The sequence below is a fragment of the Excalfactoria chinensis genome, chromosome 1 (assembly GCF_039878825.1).
Source record: "Excalfactoria chinensis isolate bCotChi1 chromosome 1, bCotChi1.hap2, whole genome shotgun sequence".
Classification (NCBI taxonomy): domain Eukaryota; kingdom Metazoa; phylum Chordata; class Aves; order Galliformes; family Phasianidae; genus Excalfactoria; species Excalfactoria chinensis.
The window spans coordinates 59,544,009-59,563,089 of record NC_092825.1 but is presented as its reverse complement, the minus strand read 5'-3'; the positions used below and the strand labels follow the sequence as shown (position 1 = coordinate 59,563,089).

The 19,081-nt window shown below is 43.9% G+C and overlaps 1 protein-coding gene across 2 annotated transcripts in view; it reads left to right on the top strand.

Moving 5' to 3' along the window:
- The first annotated feature begins 340 nt into the window (after positions 1–340).
- RERG (RAS like estrogen regulated growth inhibitor) overlaps positions 341–19,081 on the top strand; it is a 105,701-nt gene continuing 86,960 nt past the window's right edge. Inside the window, exons 1-2 of one of the 2 annotated variants that reach the window (XM_072355519.1) lie at positions 341–479; positions 1,693–1,866. In XM_072355519.1, the coding sequence (XP_072211620.1) occupies positions 1,806–1,866 (61 nt within the window). In that variant the 5' untranslated portion in view covers positions 341–479; positions 1,693–1,805. Of the gene's footprint in view, positions 480–588; positions 791–1,692; positions 1,867–19,081 lie in introns of those variants that run through there. The other variant, XM_072355527.1, reaches the window with a different exon arrangement.

The window sequence follows — 19,081 nt, the reverse complement described above, 5'->3', positions numbered from 1 at the left end:
ACTGATGCAATTACATGCTTCATTTTCCCCGTTTGCAAATTGAAACAACAATGCTTTCCTTTGCCGTAACACAGGATGGGGTGCGTGGAGGAAGAGCGCCGTATGAAGAGCCGGTGCTGACACAGAAGGAGGTTTAAAGAAACGGCCTCGCTGTCACTTTGCTGTTTTATTCTAAGGACTGGAAGAGACTGTCTGGCTTTACACAATTACACAGGGTGCAGGGAGGTACTGGTGAGCAAGCCAGAGGGAAGGAAAGGCAGCACTGGAGACGCTCTCGCAGAGACACCGTGCGGCCGGCAGGGGGCGCTGCAGCGCCGCTGGCGGAGGGCACCGCGGGAGCCGCCGCCGCCGGGCGGGCGGGGTGTCCGCATTGTGCGGCCGCGCCGCTGCCTCCGGCAGGAGCGCCCGGGGCCGGGCCGGGCCGGGTCGTACCTCCCTCGCTCGCTGAGCGCCACGGCGCAGCCCGGCATCGCGAGGAGGTGAGCGCCGAGTGGGCGGCTGCAGCGTGGGGCGCGCGGAGCTGGGGAGCGGCGGGGCCGGGCTGGGCGGCACCTGCCGGGACCGCTGCGGGGAGCGGAGCACCCCGGTGTCACAAGCAGGCGGTGTTGAAGCGGTGCGTGGTCGTATCGCTGTTACAGCTGCCGGCGGGGCGCGGGGAGACGTGCCGCAGCGCAGCCCGTCAGCGGCGGGTCCCGGAGCGGCGAGCGGGAGCGCTTGCGGGAGGGAGAGCCCCGTGTCCCTTTCCCACCGCTTCGGTGGGTGACGGGCGCTTGGCTGTGCCTTGGAGCAGGTAATAGTAAGCGAGAGTTTGCTTTGCCGCTGTAAGAATTAACAGCTAACGTGGGCATTCTAGCGCAGCGACAAACCTTCGTAACGGTAAAGTTCTCCGCGGTTGTAAAAGCAGCCTGAGCGCTCGAGGTTTTGCTCGGGGCTGAGGGTCACCGTTGCTGTGTTTTGCACGATGTCGGAGAGTGCTTTACAAGGACAGGCAGCTTTAAGTGTGTTGCTGGCCAGCTCTGAGAAATGAAGGCAGCGAGGAAGGAGCAGGTGACTTGCTCAAGGTCACGCAGCAAAGCCATTGATTCCCACGGGGCCTGCTGGAAGCGTGTTGCCAGGTGTCTGGCATCCTCTCTCTAACCCCATTGCTTTGCCGAATGTGCGTGTGTGAGCTGAGGCAGCTCAAAGACAGGAGCACCGGAGAACTCCTGGGTATGGATTTGTTTAGGAGAAGGGGCAAGGTACAAGTGCTCAGGGGTTTTAAACAACTGCTGCTGAGTAATTGAAACCTTTCTGGAATTTGAGGGCTAGAGGACAGATCAGCTGTCTGCAGGCCTTGCTAGTGAATGGTTGTAGCTTTTAAATAGAAAACTAAGTTGTCAGAGTTAAGGCAGGTACAAACAATTGCAGCCCACAGGGGCAAAAAGAATAAGGAGCCCTACATGGAGCCCTGAGGCAGACACTTTGGGTTCAGTAGGTACCTTTGTCAGTATTACAGTGCCAGCATGAAACAAACAGCGAGAGCTGGAAAGCTTCAGGTAGATTTTACTTAACGGTGCCAAATGTGTCAGTGGTGTTACTGCAATGCTTAAGGCTGGAGCGCAGCACCGTTGGCATGACTTATAAATCACACGGGGGAGTGGTGAGGAAGCGCCTGGCTCCTTGTAGCTCCATCCTCGTGGTGTTCATCCCCAGGCACTGCACTGACGTCAGGATGACACGGTGAGGCCGAAGACAGGATCTGGGAACGCTCCTTCTGCTTCAGTTTTGATAATCAAGTGAATTTGTTGACACTCGGTTCCTCCAGCATGGCTAAGAGCGCAGAAGTGAAGCTGGCGATCTTTGGACGAGCCGGCGTGGGCAAATCAGGTATGTCCCCTGTCTGCTTTTTCTTCTGCTTGTCAGCAGGTAACTTTTTGCTCCATACAAAGTCTTTGTGCAGTAGGACAGCTGTGAACTTACTCTTGTCAGAGAGGGCAGGATAATGCCAGGGCTTCTCTCCCTTGCTTTCCCCTCTATTGTCTCCAGGTTCTCCAAAATTAAAGTACTTTTGTCGCTTTTAAGATAGAAGACTGGAAACTTCACACCCCAAGTCCATCCTACTTCTGATTAAGGCAAGATTCCTCTTTTCCACGGGAACAGAGGGAATTAGTATTATTCAGGTTGTCCCTTCAGAACCTGTGCTAGATTAAGGTATTGTGTTTCTTACTTACATTATTTATGTTGCGATCTGCCCAAGATCAGATTCTCTGTTAAGTGTCAGATGGCTTCTGATCGGTGTTTATTGCTGTACTTTGTGTTGATTTCAGTGGAGCGTTTTCAGTTCGGCACCTGAAAGGATCTTTATTTTCAGCATTCTCTTGGATTTACACATTTACCTCTCATATTTACCAGGAAATCAAGAAGTGTGATGTGTTAGGCTTGCTTTGAGAGAGACCTTTTGAGAAATAAGCAAAGCCTGGAGAGTTCGTATGATAGAAACACAAGGGGGAGGCATAAATGTTAAAAATCCTTTTGTGTAGACAGCCTTTCCCTTGTTGAGATAAATGAGAGCAGTGCTAGGGCTGCATGCTTCCTCAGGCAGTTTGATGGTGTTGCATTAACTTGGCAGCTCAAGGACCACACTCACATGTCCTTGCACCATAGGATGAAGAAATAGGAAGATTTGGGCCACTCGTGCTCCTGTGCCAGCTTGGGAATTGTAAGGTGTTGCTTATTGTTAGAGAAACCTGCACGAGAGAAGCCAGGAGTAGGACCTACTTTAAAAGAGCACTAGGCTGACTCCCAACTACTGTCAGCCAGTTCCCCAAGGTCACTTTTATGTTGGAAGTGTCATCGAGGTTGTGTCCCACAAGCTGCTATTATGGTTTAGTTAGCTTGGGAAGCAGTTTATGAAAGTATTTTTACCCTGAAGGTCTTTCTAGCAGAAAGCTATCAGTGAAGGAGTTCTGTCAGCCTTCAGGAAAAAAGGCGTATATGAGGCAGAGGTCATTAGAGATTACACCACTTACACAAAGCCAGCACAGATTAAATTCTACCCGTTTGAATAAAGTACCTGAGGGAATGCTGTTAATACACTGGGATACGTTTAAACTGTGCCTTCTCTCCTGTTGCCCTCACCCCTGCCACACCTTGTTCCCACATACTTTATGAGTTGGAAATGCTTTAATAAATCTGCTGCTGTATTTTGCTGCTCCCTCCAGGTTTTGCAAGTAACTTTGGTGGTTCTTTGGTTCGACTTGTACTTGGTTGATGGTTTCAGTGGTTGTCCAGTCTTTTGGGTGGATTCAAAACGATGCAAAGGGACCTTGCAATGTTTTCAGGAATACTGGAACACTAAAAATGTCCCTACACCCTGATTGTAGAATCATTACGATTGGGAAAAAACACTAGAGGTCAACTAGTTCAACCGTCTACTTACCATCACTAAATCGTGTCCCTTATTGCCCACTAAACCATGTCCCTTAGTACGACATCTATCTATGTGTTTCTCGGACACCTCCAGGGACTGTGACTCCACCACCCTCATGGACAGGCTGTTCCAATGTAACATCAGTCTCTGCGAGAAGCAATTGTTTCTAATATCCAACCTGTACCTCCCCTGGAGCAACTTGAAGCCATTCCCCCTTGTCCAGTTGCTGTTATTTAGGAGAAGAAGCCAACCCCCACTTTGCCACAACCTCCTTTTAGAGAGCCGTGAAGTCTCCCCTGAGCCTCCTCCAAACTAAATCCCAGTTCCCTCAGCCACTCCTCATAGGACTTGTGCTCTGATAACCCTACCCATCTGAGAGCTTTTATTTAAAAATGCAGAGCTGCCAATTAGGTTCAAGTGCCTCACCAGCAAAAGATCAACAAAAAAACCCATTCATTTTTCTCTTTTTATTTCTTTTTTTTTAAATTATTTTTTTATTTTTGTAAATAGATTCACTAGACCAAAATCTTATGTTTGAAATGTTTTTGTGTAGCCCTGGAACTGAGTGGGAGATTGTTTTTAATGCACATCTATTAAACATCCTAGTTTCAGAATCCTTCCTTTTTCTTTTTCCCCTCTCTTTTCCTTTGAGATGCAGAGAGTTATTACATAAAACATGACTAAGGTCCCCTCTTTTTGATTGTGACCACGCATGTGAAGCTGTGTGGAAATGAAGGCACAAATATGTGGGCAGCACAACAAAGGTGAATTTAAGGGGGTGGGGAAGCTCTGGAGCGTTATCAGCCACCCCTACAGAGCAGCAACTGCATCCCAGAATTTCCATCTTGCTTATGAAAAACTCTCTTGTACGTTCCCATAAAAGGATCCAGTTTCAACAGCTCAGCCAATTCCAGAGCAATAGTGGGTGGCTGGCAGTGATGGTGTCTGAAAGTACCTATTTGGTTGTAGCCAACAGTAGCAACGTGGAAGCTGTTAGACCTTTGTTGAAAGCAGAGCTGGACACTAAGTAGTCTCCAGATAGCTGGGTTTGGCAGATAAGTATCCTACTATATTAATGCTTTTATTTTAGAGTCCCCATGTAATTTCCTATCAATGACAGTACTTTGTAATGCATTGTAGAGACAGTGTCCTGTGGCTGTAGGTTACTAGCATGGGCTTGGCTAGACAGCTGAAAGATAAGCCAGACTCTAGAAGCAAGAATGCAAGACGGGACGCTGGACCAGACTAGATATCTATTATGAAAAGGAGACTGATGAAAAGGAGACACTGGGTGATAAATAAGGTCACTGTAATTGCCAGATAGTCATGCCAAAATATGGTTGCTGGCCTGCTTTCTTGGCTCATCTTTGCTTGCTGAGGAAGAGCCAGGCATTTGGTCCTTAATCTGCAAGTGGCTTCACCACTTCACAGCGTCTGTGAAGTTACAGACACATACTGTAATTCCTTTCCCAGTTCTTGAGTAGGACTTTGGATCAGTGAATCAAAGCAGTTACGATGAAAGAAGTATTGTGCTGGGATGGGACACATGGAGAATAATAGTTGTCCTTCATGCACCACAAAAGTCAATTTAGTTGTTACCCATACTGAGGGGCAGTGGACATCCTAATCTTGTTATTAATGCTACACATCCGTTTAATAAAGTGCAAGGCTTCTTGTTCTGCTAAGTACTCCCTTCTGATTAATCCAACTCTGTCACCCGGGAGGGTGCTGCAAACCCAATGTTCCCAACCAGAATGCTGTTCACAAGTCAGAGGAATGAGAGCATCCCAAAGAATGAATCCTGAAGTTAAAGCCAAGGAAAATAAACTTTTTTTTTTTTTATTTTATTTTTTTATTTTTTTCTACTTTCTTGTTTCTTATCAAGTTTCCATAGTTCAAAGGTTTTGAAAACAAACCAGGGAACAGCAAGTCCGAGTGTCAGCGTTTACTGTTCTCCTCCTTTTCGTTGCCTCCCCGCTGTCAGCAGCAGGCCAGTAGAATTAACGGATCAACTCAGACACCCAGCTTTTGTATTTAATGTAGACATAAACCTTTCAAAGAGAAACAGAGGAGTGAACCAACTCAGAAGGGCAACTAAGAGTGCTCTATTAAGACGGTCAGATCTGAATTACACTAAGCTAGAAATCAGCTTGGGTTTCTCCTGGGCAAGTTCACCAGGTACAAGCATTCCAGCTCAACCCACTCTTTTTCAGGGGATTGGATGCTTCATTCTCCCTGTTTTTATTGTGTAACTATTGCATAAATTTTGCTTTAAAGGAGCTGAAAAGAACACATGAGGAACTCTGAGCCAAGGAGCGCTTTGCTGCTGCTTCACTCAGGAAGAAGGAGCAGAGCTCTGCGGTTGGGAAGGGGCATTGCTTAGCCCTGCTGTAGATAACGGGGTACCTCCTCCTCATTTGGGCTAGAATCAAGTGGTGCTGAGGGGGAAGTTACTTTTTAAGTTCTGTATGTCTAAGAGGAGCTTGGAGGGAGCGGAGAATTAAAACTGATGTGAATGACTTAAACACCGCTATTTAAATTGTTCTTCTGTTGAATCCTACAGCTTCATTCCTATGGTAACAAAAGCTAGAATTTCCTAAATAGCTCCTTTTAAAAATACAGAAGTAACAATTAATGAAGACTTAAAGGCCTTGTTCTTCCATGTCATCACAAGGTACAGTATGTGCCCAAAAAGCTGCAGAGGAGTGAAAATGTATTAACTAGGAAAGAAAAGAAGGGCATGTACTGGATAGCAGCATGGCTGATGCTTTTCCAACTCATAACTCAGTTGACTGTGAATGCTCAAAATACCACGGCTTAGAAGCCCTTATATTTTGGCCAAAAAAGAGAGAATGTCCAGCTGTGGCATGTGCTATCCAACTTGATTTTTTGCTCAGTATGTGCCAGGCTAAACACTTCAAGTTTGTGCATTGCATGAATGGTGCGGTGCACTCAGCCACGGGCAGATGCACTTCTCATCTGTCTGGGCAGTCTGTGCAGCTGCAGATCTGCTATTTGACATGGAAATGCATATGGCTTCCATGGCTGCTTGAGCAGGATGGAAAATACTAAAACCTCTACCAACTCCCTGGCAAATATGTGCCTGCTTATCTGCAGCTACAGGAACACTTTTCTTGTGGAATAAGATGCCTAAGACACAGGGCTACTGTTGCCTTTAGATGTAATAAAGGCTCAGTTCTTTCCATTTGTGCAAAGGGGTGATTGATAAAGTGGCAACAGCAAACAGCACTGTGCAAAGAGCCAGTCCCATCACAGAAATGAAGGTTTCACCTGCCTCAGTCTTTCTGGTGTCTGTTGGAAATGTTGTGAACAAACAGATGTCTGTGTTGGCTTGCCCTATATTCCTTGTCTAACCCAGGATGAGGAACATACCTGGAGAAAGATATGTAGGTTTAGAATTTCCTACAGAACAATGTGAGCAACAGCCAAGTGAGAGACACCTAAAATGAATCTGCAAGGAAAACTACCACAAAAGCTTTGAAGTTCATGCTATACCAACTGATGTATCCCAGGAGGATTATTGTAATAAAGGTGCATCTGAAATACAGGAAAGTGAGTGGAAAGGGAATTTATGGATTTACTTATATTTATTTATTTTTTTTTATACACTGATAAAGGAGATTAAATGGCCTTTTTGTTTGTTCGTTCTTAAGAATATCAACCAGACACATAAGTGATTGTTCAGTGCTCAAGTTTAATGCCCACTGTATCAACTGTCCCCTAGTACTTCTCATTGGTAAAGTACTCATTAAACAATCCCACTTTTTACTACCTCTGATTTTACATAGCCTATTCAAAGGCACGTTTGCTGAAAGTAGTTGTTTGTATGTACCTACTAGTAGAAATATACCAGTAACTAGCTCACACTGAGAGAGATTTTGGGGTGGTTTCTCACCATCAAGCACACAAACCCATCTTTAGAAGTAGGTAGTACTGCAAACAACTAGTTGCAGTGACATGACCTGTCTACCCTTCCATTCAGTGGATGACACTGATGCCTGTATTGGGGTGGTGAGCTCTGGGTTTCTGAGTTTGTGGATCTAACATATAGGCCACTGTCACCCATGAATGTGTGTTCCTAGTCATGCTAACAAGTACAGGAGCTGCTTTTGGAGTGGCCCCAGTGAATCTAGTTTGGGGGCCTGGCATTAACCAAGCAGAGGGCTCTACTGGGATCAGCAGTAACCATGAGCACTGCTAATGTGTTTCTTGGAGAAGCCATGCTAGTGATATTCACAGATATGAACATTTAGTCAGCAGCTGTTCGTCAGTCAGTCTGTTGTGGACTTTCTTGAAGCTGCTGTTGTTGCTGCTTCTCCATTCTCTTCAGTTCTAACACCAGCAACCTGGGCTAGATACAGACACACTTGCTGTAATGGGCAAGATGGTTTGCTTGTACCTGTTGCCTCCTCCCTTTTCTCTGCTTCTCTCTCTGTACTACACTGTAGCCTTGTCCTTGGTGTAAGAAGCATTCATACTCTGCTTTGCTTGACTTTCAGTCTCCTTTCTGGCTAACCACCAAATAATAAAACCTAGAAATTCTAACCAAAAGCCAGAGTTGTTCATTCAAGCATAGCTGTGTTCCCCGTTCCATCTCATTTAACTACATCTGACATTGGCCCTACCTGCATCCCCTCAGAGCAGCTGGTGGCAGCTGTTTGAGCTAAGCCTACTCCTGCTGTTCTTTGTTTCTGCTTAGGTTGGGCTAAATATAGCCTGCAGTTTGATTGCTGGGGAAGGGATGCCAGGATTCAAGATTTATATGTGCAGCACAGCTTTCTCTCTGGGCTGCGCTCAACCACCTCCTGCAGTGCTTGCCTTGGTAAGATAGCCATCTTGCCCACTTCTGTCTCCAGTAGTCACTGGCAAAGGCAACAGAAGAGTTTCCTAGTGGAGTCCGAGGCATGCTTTGCCTGTTTACTGTGAAGCATGGCAGTGCTTTGATCAGTCTGCAATTCACCAGAGAGTCACTAAACGCACTGACATCTCCCAGACTGCTGACCCTGATTATTTTCAGAATTTCTAAGTTCACCCTTCCCCAAATTGATTCCATATTTCCCAGTGTCTGCATTCCCTGCTTACCTCTTGCTTGGCATATACTTTTTTTTTTTTTCACTTCCCCTCAGCTGTCACCCTTTCTTCTCTTCTTGCCTGTCCTAATATCTGTTCCTTGATTCTTGTGTGTGAACTCTTCTGCTTCGTACTTTACAGTTGTCTTTTTGTGCTTACAGCTGTCTTTTCAACCTTGTGTACTGCCTCCTCCAATCTCTATTTCTTATCTCCAGCTCCTCCACTGTAGTTTACTGATGTTGCCAGTAAATAACAATGGCTCAGGGTATGAGATCCAGATGAGCAGACCTGGCAGCAGTGATGTGGTAAAAAAAATCCACTGCTTTTTTCTACTTCAGAGACTTGTAATACAAAGCCAGTTTCATGCAGCTTAAAAGAGTAAAGCGTGTGACTTTACATAGCTAGCCTCAGTCATAGGAGTGGGTACATCCACCTATTTTGGCTTAACAGAACAATCAAAAGAAGTTAAGTCTGTATTTCCCAAGCAGACTTTATTTTTCTGCATGTGTCTTTATGACACCCTTGCACCTTTGCATTTACAACACTCAAAAATAAATATGTAAGTATATTAGAAATGAACCCTGCCCAGAACTGGGAGAATGTATGAAGTGCTTTAGGGTTCAGCTGGGCTGTGGTTGCAGTGCTGTCGCTACCTGCTGTTGACTGAAGGTTTACACGTTGTTAGTACACCCCTGGCAGGGGCTCCTACACTGTGGTGAACAGGAGCGTAGGGGAAATAATGCAAGTCTGCTGGGGGCAGGTGAGCTGCAGCTTTGTCTGGAGCCCTGTTGGTTTGAGAGGAGGTCTGTCACTTACTTCTGTGCTCTTTGCAGCCAGCTCTCAGTGGGAGGGTCAGCTTCACATCCATGACAAAGCTGCATGTCTGCTCACCGCGTCTGAAGGGAGAGCTGTTTCAACCAGCATTTCTGTCCATTTGCTTCAGATTAATCCAGCTCCCCTAGTTGCACTGACTCATACCTCTTCCCGGGGTCAGAAAAATAACTGAGAAAGGACATCTGCTTCTATAACCTTTTCATAAAATTCTGAATGGGAAAAATACTTTTTCTGGTTGTTTCCCACCAGGTAGAGCATTCACACTGGTGGAGTCAGTCAGAGGCTGTTAGAGTTTTTAATGGATTTGCCATGTAGGTGTTGGGAAGTGCCATACATTACAGTAGTGATGCTGTAGATAACTCATTCTACGCTTATAGCACGAAAAGATGAATGGCAAGAGAAACATGAAGCCCTGGGGAAGGAAGTAGTAGATATATTAAACATATGTGTGGCTTTAAAATGCCATAGAAATTGGCTGGAGTTAGAGGCTGCCTTTCCAGAAATGTTAGACAGTAGTCTGCACGCAGGAAAATGAGAGAATATGTTGAAAACATCAAGCCTGGCTTTGAAAGCACATGAAGCTCTGGGTGTTCACAGGTTGTTTTGCTGCTGCCATTCAGGGGTCAGCAGAAGGGAAGCTGAAGACAAGCAAAAGCAGAAGCCTGGGGCGGTGAGGCATTATCGTATGGGAACTGTTTAGATAGACAGCTTGAAAAGTTTTCAGGCTGGGAGGATGCTGTCAGGGAGTGCATGGGATATGCTTTCCCAGGGAGTAAATTTCTTTAGCACTTGAACAGTACTTCAGCTTTCCAGCAGGCTGTGGGAACAAGGGCCTGCACTGTGACCCTCCTGCAAAGTATGCCACTATGACTATCCTCAAGTGGCCAGTATAGAAACTGAGGTGAAGGAAGAAAGAGCCTGATAGCCTTTAGTCACCAAGGGGATTGAGATTTTGTCCATGCGCATTGCCAGAGCTTCCTTCTGTGGTTCATCCTGTGGGCCAGGCCTGCAGACACCCAGCATGTAGCAGCTTCCAGGCAGGCAGCCATTCTGCAGGGCGTGAGCCCCGCTGCATCTCTGTGACCCTTGATGGCTCATCATTAATTACTGACAGCATTAAATAAGTTATTGAGAATGTGTATTTTCAAAAGGCGTATTTAAGCAAAATTGGCAATCCTGTTTTTCACTCCTTATCCAGCAAGGCTTACTTTCATTTTGACCTACAGGACCACAAGCATAACAGACCTTCTCTCTACCCTTCACACAATACTTTATTTGCTATCCACTTCTAAATATACAACTAGAATAAAATCTGTCAATGTTGGAAAACCCTACTCGGGAGACCTTCTCCTCTGTTAGAACAGCAAGGTCTACGGCATTTGTCAGCAGCTTATCCCTATGCCTGCCATGGGAAACAAAAATCCTTCTCCCCACAACAGCGGAATCCAGTTATAGAGAGCTGTCGACTGTGATCTTTTCCTGACCCACACAGCTATTGAACCATGCCCCTGAGGAGCTTTACAAGTGAGAACTTTTGAGTCCTACATTCAGAGCAGAAAAGTGCAAGAAGGAACATAGAAGCCAAAAAATTAGAGCAGACTATTTATTTCTTCACTGAAATAGAGCTGCAGAATAAATAAAAATGTATTGGAGAGTCACCACAGAAGAATGTGGTATTAGACCCTTGGGGAGCTGCAGCAGGAAAAAGAAACAACAAAAACCTTCACACTCTGCAAAAAAAGGGGGGCATGAAGTATCACCTGCCAAAACAAACACTTTGTATTAACCAAACTCAGTGGCAGAATCAGTGACGCCAAGCACTACTGCTTAACCCAACTGGATGCTTGAGGTTACATACACTGGAATTAGTTCTGCTCCAAGCTGAATTCCAACATGAAATAATTTAACAGTGATTCACAGCATGAGCATGTCCCACAAGTCCGTATCTCCTAGATCAATTGCCAGGCCAAATTTTAGCAACTTTATCATCAATTAAGAAAACTTTGCCTTATCTAAAGAGAGCATGTCGGGTCACAAAAGATTATCAAAGAGCAGTAGAGAAGAACGTCAGCATCCTCATGTATATATATATATATATATGTTTAGAGAGATGACCTTCAAGGCCTTGTGGTCTTCCACTTGTTCTGGCGGTGGATGCCTGCTTACCCCAGCTAAGGATCCACACAAGTTTGTTCACAAAGCAGGAAGTGTGAAGGAGGCTACCAACTTCTTTGCTTTGCTGTGCCCACACAAGCACCTTTCCCCTTGCCACAAAAGGTGCTGGGGAAATGGCTTTGTTTCCTGTTTGTAGTCAGCAAATTCACTCAAATGGAGTGTGGGGCAAGTGTGCCCCACATCCATTCCCGCTGTTCAGTTATTTAGGTTTGCATTGCTGATTAAATGACAAGAACTGGGAAAATGGCAATTTTCCTACATGGATGCATAACTCTAAGAGCAGGAAATCTGCTTCTGAAAAGCTGTAGGCAGAAAAGTTGAGGACAAGAGACAGCTTTATCCAGAGCACATCTTACTGGATTTCAGTTGACAAATATTCACATCTCACAGAATGTCTTGGGTTGGAAAGTCCACCCAGTTCCAATCCCACTGCTGTGGGCAGGGTTGCCACCCAGCAGCTCAGGCTGCCCAGAGCCCTATCCAGCCTGGTCCTGAGTGCCTCTAGGAATGAGGCATCCACAGCTTCTCTGGGTAACGTAGTCATGTCCTTGATGACTTTGTGACTAAAGAAATGGCTGTGAATAATCCAGCCAGAGGCCAGTGAATAGAAGTTGGAACAGAAGGAAATCCAAGCTTTTCAGATAAGATACGGAAAACATAAATCAAAATTCTCCCTATTAAGTGCCGACAGAGCAAAAATTGATTAATGGCCTGTACTGTTAAGACAAAAAGTATTGATGCGAAAAGCTATCCAGTCTTAAAAAGAAGGGACTAACCTGACTGAATGGTTTATATCCACTGTGAGGGATAGACAGACCTGTCCTTTTCCTTTTACCAGTGGTGCTGTCGCACTGAAACAAAAGCAAGGGCTGACTGAAACAGTAAAATGAAGGTTTTGCCTGTAGTGCCCCATGTTTAGTGCCCCATTGAAATCTCAAATAAGCACATCTCACACAAGAAGCTTCCTTCATTAGTGTTCAGTGTAATTAAATCAGTCTCTCTCACCATCCTCTATCACGCATTCTTGATAATCACTTTGCTAAGCATGAAAACGAACTATTATTTTAAATATACTTAGTATAACTGTTTTCTTTACAAGCTTTCTACTTATGATCTAGCATGAGACTTCTGAGCTTTGACTCAGCAGCACTGAGGTGGAAAGCAGTTCATGTAGTGCTCAGTAAATGTGAGGCAAGAAACAGACCGTGGAAAATGCAGAATGAACCTAGAGGAGTTTCTTAAGTTTCAGCACCTTGCAGATAGGAAGTATCATAGTTTACCTGTGGGAGGTCTCTAGAGCCAGCTGAGCAAAGATTCGGTATCATAAAGACTATTCAGAATATTTAGTATCACAAAGACTATATGTATTCAGGTGCTGTATCTTATATCTCACCTCATATTCTAAAAGAAACTCCTGAAATTGTTTTGCCTGTGGAAATTTTAGTATTGCCAAGTTTGGGAAACTTGGCTGCATGTTGTAGTGCTGCAGGTATTCCTTTTTGTGTCAAAATACTGCAGTGTGGATGAGTACGGGCTGCAAAGAGTGATCTTCACATCCAGGTTAGAGCAGTACGTTGCCACCTTAGATCTTACTTTGAGCTTCTGCACAGTAGGTAACTGACATTCACATTGTTCAAAAAGGTATGGAGGATACAATGCCTAACAGCAGGAGCTAGAACAAGGGTTATGGAAATATGTTCACAATGAAAATGCTTGCAAGCTTGTTTGTGAATTGTCACTTGCTGTTCATTACCATTAATGCTATAACACTTAGCAAAGGTTAAATTGCTTTTGCGTTTAATGGATAACAAGACACAGAAAACTGAAGACAGTCTTCACAGTTTCCAGCATTGGCAGGCTGACATAATCTTATTAAAAGTAATAAGTCATTAGCAATTCCAGGATTGCTCTGTTTACTTTAATAGTTGACTTTAAGGAGACAGTTATGTATTTCTGTGACATTCTAAAGACTTATTTCATGTGGCACTTCAGAATAGTTTGATCCTGCTGATTGCAAAAGTACTTTCAGATCGTAAATTGTTCTGCTCAGAAAAGAGGGGTTTCCAAGGCTGTGGTGAACACAGGAAGCTCAGGGCATCAACAGTGTGCTAACTCAGCAATAGTTTAGCACATGAGTCTCTACCATAATAGAGACCTACACAGCTTCTGAGTTGCTTTAGAGATGATCCTGGAGAAGTCTCCCATGCATTTGGGGATCAAAATAATGCAGTGAGGTTTGGTAGGTTTTTCTGCTTGTTTGTTGTGCTGTTGGAAGTTTTGTTGTAGTTGATGTTTGTTTGTTTTCTTTATTTTAAGGCTAATGCATCAGTTTTTCTCTGCCTTCAGACAAATTCAAGCCTCATTTCCTACTGGGCTGTGAGCCCCCTGACCAACAAGGCCAGTGCTTGACCCAAGAGAGCAAGGTTTAATTCCTGCAGTCAGACTGATTGGGCTGCTGGCTTCCAGCTTTGCTATTTAAAGAGCTGGAAGAAGAGAAGTGCATGCCATTGTTGGGTCACTATGCTAGGGAGGACTACTTCTTGTACAGTAACTGTTTTATCTTTAGTTTATCCCTATACCTCTCACATAAAGGATAACCATTGCTACTAAGCTTCATCAGTTAGGGCATCTTTTTGGCACAGGATAGGAGACTGTGATGAAGGCAATGCTATTAACTGCCTTCATATACGCAGTTAACTCATCACTCAAGGATTTTGGTGAAGTACTTGTACATGCTCAAATAATCTCAACCTCAGCACAGTGTTCTAACTGCTAATTCTAAAAAAATAAATGAAAATAAACCCTATCATCCTGAAGATTTATGGCACACAGAAGTAGTAAAATAACAGCCAGTGTTATTTATCCCCTTACTGTAGAAGAACTTCAGCCAGCTGTATCTTCAGAAGCCAAGTCATATCACTCTCTCAGCTTATGCACTTGAAAGAGCTCTGTTGCCTAAATATTGTCACACAGGTAGTGTGTACTTGTTACAACAGCTCAATATTAAATGACCCAGAGAAACTCTGGATGGCAGAAACATGAGATACATATATGACATTTCTCTACTCTTAGAAAGTCATTGCAGTGCTCCCTTGCAACAGAGCTCATCCAGTTTTAGGTAAGTCATGAACCTCTCGGGATTCTGTTCCCCAGTGGCAAGCATTTTATGTCCTTTGTTGCAAGGGTGTCATAGTGAACGAGTGCATAACTCTTACTGAATTGAAAAAAATATTGTTTTGTTGATCATAATTATTTTTTTTCCTTGTGCTTAATTACAGTTTTTCCTCCACTTTTCCTGTTCAGCTAAATCACTTCTGTAGATCACACTCCTCTCCTCTGAACTGCTATTCTGAGTAGAGTTTGCATTCTATTTATCTCATTATTCCTACATGCTATTTAGACACATGGAGCCCCGTCTTCATTTTATAAAGCAAATGGTTTTCATAGTACAATTCTGAAATCTTTATATGGTATTAAGGAAAAACAAAAATTTAAATTACTTATGTTAAATAAAATAAATATGCGCAACTTCATGGCACTAAGGTGAAAACATTAGCTGAGTCAATGTTTGGATTGTGCTACCAGGGTGTTGATGAAAACTAGTGAATTTCATGCATTTGGACTCATTAAAGTCAATGGCATAATTTGTGCAGGAGTGGCTTATTTGCAAATATAGAGATTAACAGGAGTAGGTGGAATAGCAGAATACAGATACAATCTCTTCTGTAAATTCACATTCAGATTCACAAACAAAGATACAGAGCTTTCTGCTGACTCATGCCAATATGAGTATTTTTACCTCTGGCTGAGGTGGAAGATTTGAAAGCACGGTGAAGAAGAAACTAAGGACTGGCACAAGAGGAGATTCTGCACACAGGAAGGGGATGGGAACCTAAATTCAGAAGTTTCTGAAGGAAATTATGGGAAATTAAGGACTTGAATTAATTCAACATGCCACAAAATGTTAGATTATATCTTGTACAGTGCCTTGAACAAGTGCTGTGTCCCTCAGGCAGCAGGAGGCTGATAAGCAGGTAACACGTTGTTTCGGACAGTCTGAACTACTGTTTGTTGGTTCTACTGCTCCTGCACTGTTTTCTTCTCCTTTGAACTAATAATCTGCTAGGAAGGTCTCTGTTTAGAGGAGGTCCTTCAGAGTCAGAAACAGCTCTGGGAGAATTGAAAAATGGAGGTTTCAAAACTCCATTTACTGAGGGAAGGGTGAGAAAGTGGGCGTTTTCTACATTTTGTTTGCTTATTTTTGATCTCTTGATTAAGATCATTTTACCTCAGCCTTTAGCTACTCTACGGATTTGAACAAGACTTCTTATCAAGGATAACTTGCAATGATTTGCAGTGAAACTTTAATTTTTTTTTCCCTCCAGAAAAAATTTTGGTCTCCTCTGAATTGCCATCTTTACTTGGTTTCCATAGCAGCACTTCCAGAATTAAGAAGTACTAACAGACATCTGGGGATCAATCCAAATGCTGTGAAAGTCAGTGGAAAAGCACATTTTTATTTCTTTGAAGCAAGTCCTTGGAAAGCTGGGTCAGTTGTTCCTCAGATTACATCCCGCTGCCCCATTTTGGCACTTACAAGCAGGAAAGAAGGAGCCTGGGGAGTCCACCCACCCAACCAGCACTAGTAGACTCTTCCTCAGAGAGTAGTGTACCAAATTCAGAGGCAAAGGACCATTTAAAAGCAAGTATTATAAGGGCTATGTTGTAGGCCCCAAAATGTAGAAAAATGTGGCATGCTGTTACCTTCTCAACCACAGATGCTGCATTGTTTCACATGCAGAATTTAAGACATTTGCTGTAAATCTGGTAAAGTTGTAGTTCAGACCTCTTTTCTACCCCTGCCTTACAACAGCAAGACACTGCAAGCAGCACGGTAGTGACATTCCTTTGCAGTAATCCTGTTCAGTAGCACGTATTTCATGTACTGGGAACAGACACTCAAAGACATGGAGAAACTGATACCAAGTTGATAGCAGTGCTGGAGTTCAACTCAGGCATCTCCAGCTCAATCTACAGCCTGACTCCTCTAACCGAGGACTCTTCCTGATGTTAATGTGGTTTATTCTATCACCATCAGCATATTAGAAGATTTTTCTGTTGCAGAAATGCAGCCTTACCATAATCTACTGGCCTTTGTATCCTGGATAAATAAGCCTCTAGTAGAGCGCTTCTTATCATGGGACCGAAAGGATATGATCAACAAAACATGAAGTGTGAGTGACAGCAATATCATACTTCTAGATGAGCTTGCCTCAAATAGCAGTGGAAGAAAGGGGAGGTTCATTGAGAGGTTTTGCACTTACCATAACGAGGAGACACCAAAGTTATTAGCATGCAAAACATCAGGATCACATATTTAGTAAGCTGCTTCAACATGCTGAGCTCAGTAAGTGAAAGCAGGGCAGCTGCTGCACTGTTTTCTCTGAAGGGTGTCATCTATCAGGCTGAGCCTCAGATTTCAGTCTGACAGGTGGAGCTGGAAGCAAGACTGCTTTTGTTTTCATTGCAGTCTTATTTTTTAAATGCTTGGAGAAGTAATTCTGCCATTTCCAGGGAACATAGGTTGTGTCTATATGGAAAAATATTCTTGCAGCCACTTTACACAGGTATTGTAGTATCACTATTCCTCGGAGCAGGAACTTGACACATAACAAAGAGGGCTGGCATATCAACAGTGGCATGCTCTTCTATTTGGTATACTTCTGTTCAGTTGCAAGCCAGTGCCTTAAAGTCCTCAGTGGTGTTTCAAGAATTGGAGCTAGGAATTAAAGTTTCCACTTGATATGAGAAACATTCCAGCTTGTGTTACAGGACCATCTTTCTTTTCAAGGGGCCATGCAAGAGAAAAAGTGAGCATGCTGGCATTATTGCCTTTTCCTTTTGCTGGTCCAGAGGCATTGTGAAGAGCATGGGAGGCAGAAGTCCCAAAAAATGAAAAGCAAACAGCAATTTGGGATTAAAATTGCCTCTACATTAGTTGAACTAAACCAGATTTGTCTCAGGAAATAGTTCTGGAAACTACTGCCAGCTACTGTCCCAGCCTCAAAGGTTGGTGGCAAAATTTCAGTCACTTCATCTCATCTGTCTCTTTGCACAATAGTGCAAACCTGCACCTCTATGCTCTTCTTTTATATCCAGCATAACCAGAATGCTAGAATGTTCTAGCACCATCAGACTGTGTAAAAAGTTAGTCTCCCTCCTGCTTACCAGCTCTGTTTAAGTACTAGAAGGCTGCAATGAAGTTTTCTTAGAGCCTGCTCTTCTATACATTGAAGAAGCCCATCTCCCTTAACCTTTCTTCATAGGAGAGATGCTCTAGGCATCCTCATATCTGAACCTGCTCCTCATCTTTCTTGTGCTTGAGGCCCTAGGCCTGGACACAGTTCTACAGGTAGGCAGAGTAGGGGGGGATAATTACGTCCCTTGCACTGCTGGCAACCTCTCTCTTTTGATGCAGCCCAGATTATAATTGGCCTTCAGGCTGCAAGTGCACACTGCTGGCTCATGTCCTGCTTTTCATCCACCAGAACTCCCAAGTCCTCCTCTGCAGGGCTGCTCTCAATAGGTTCTCATCTCAGTCGATACACATAACTGAAATCGCTGCAATCCAAGTCCGACGTCTTGCACTTGGCTATGGTGAACCTCATTAAGTTCTTATGGGCTCACATTTCAAGCTTGTCCAGGTCCCTTTGGGGGGCATCCCCCCTTTTATTGTGTCAACTGTACAACTCAGCTTGGTGTGATCAGCAAACTTGCTGAGGGTGCACTCAGTCTCACTATCTAGGTCACTGATAAAGATGTTGAAGAACATTGGTCCCAAGACAGACCTCTGGGAGACACCACTTATCACCAGCTTCACCTGGACATAGAATCATTCAGCACAACCCTCTGGCTGTGACCATTCAGCCAGTTCCTTTTCAACTGGGTAGTCAAACCTTCAAATTCATCTATATCCAACTTAGAAATAAGGATGTCTTCTGTAACCACATTTTTCCACCCATTTCAAGTTAGAGGTCAGTTTCTTGTGGCCTTGGTGATTTTTTCTTTTTTTTTTTTTTTAATCTGTTTATCTGAAGAAGGCTTTTTTAGTGCAGGGCTGGAATGCAACATTTAGAGAAGGCCAGAGAACAGCCTTAAAAGTAGTTGCGAGACGCTGAAAGCACACATGCAATTGCAAGCCCAGCTGCCATTTTATGGGCATTAAATTAATTCTAGGTGTTGACCCAAACTAGGTGCTTGTGATTCTTTAAGCTACCAGATAACTCAAGTGTCTCCCCCAGGATTTAGTGCTAACAGCAGGGAAGGCACTTCTGTTGAGCTTCAGACTCCAGTTTGTGCTATCTCAGTAGATGAGGATAGGGCATTTAGTGCATTGGCAGTCAGATCAGCTTGGCAGCACACTGTTATTTGGCTATGGGATGATTTTATAGCCAGCTTCACAGGAGCGAGAGCAGCAATGCAATGAATCATATAAATTAAGCTCATCTGATGGATTTTCAGTGGCTTTGTTTAGACTGGGGGTACAAAGCATCCCACTCCCAAAGCTCAATA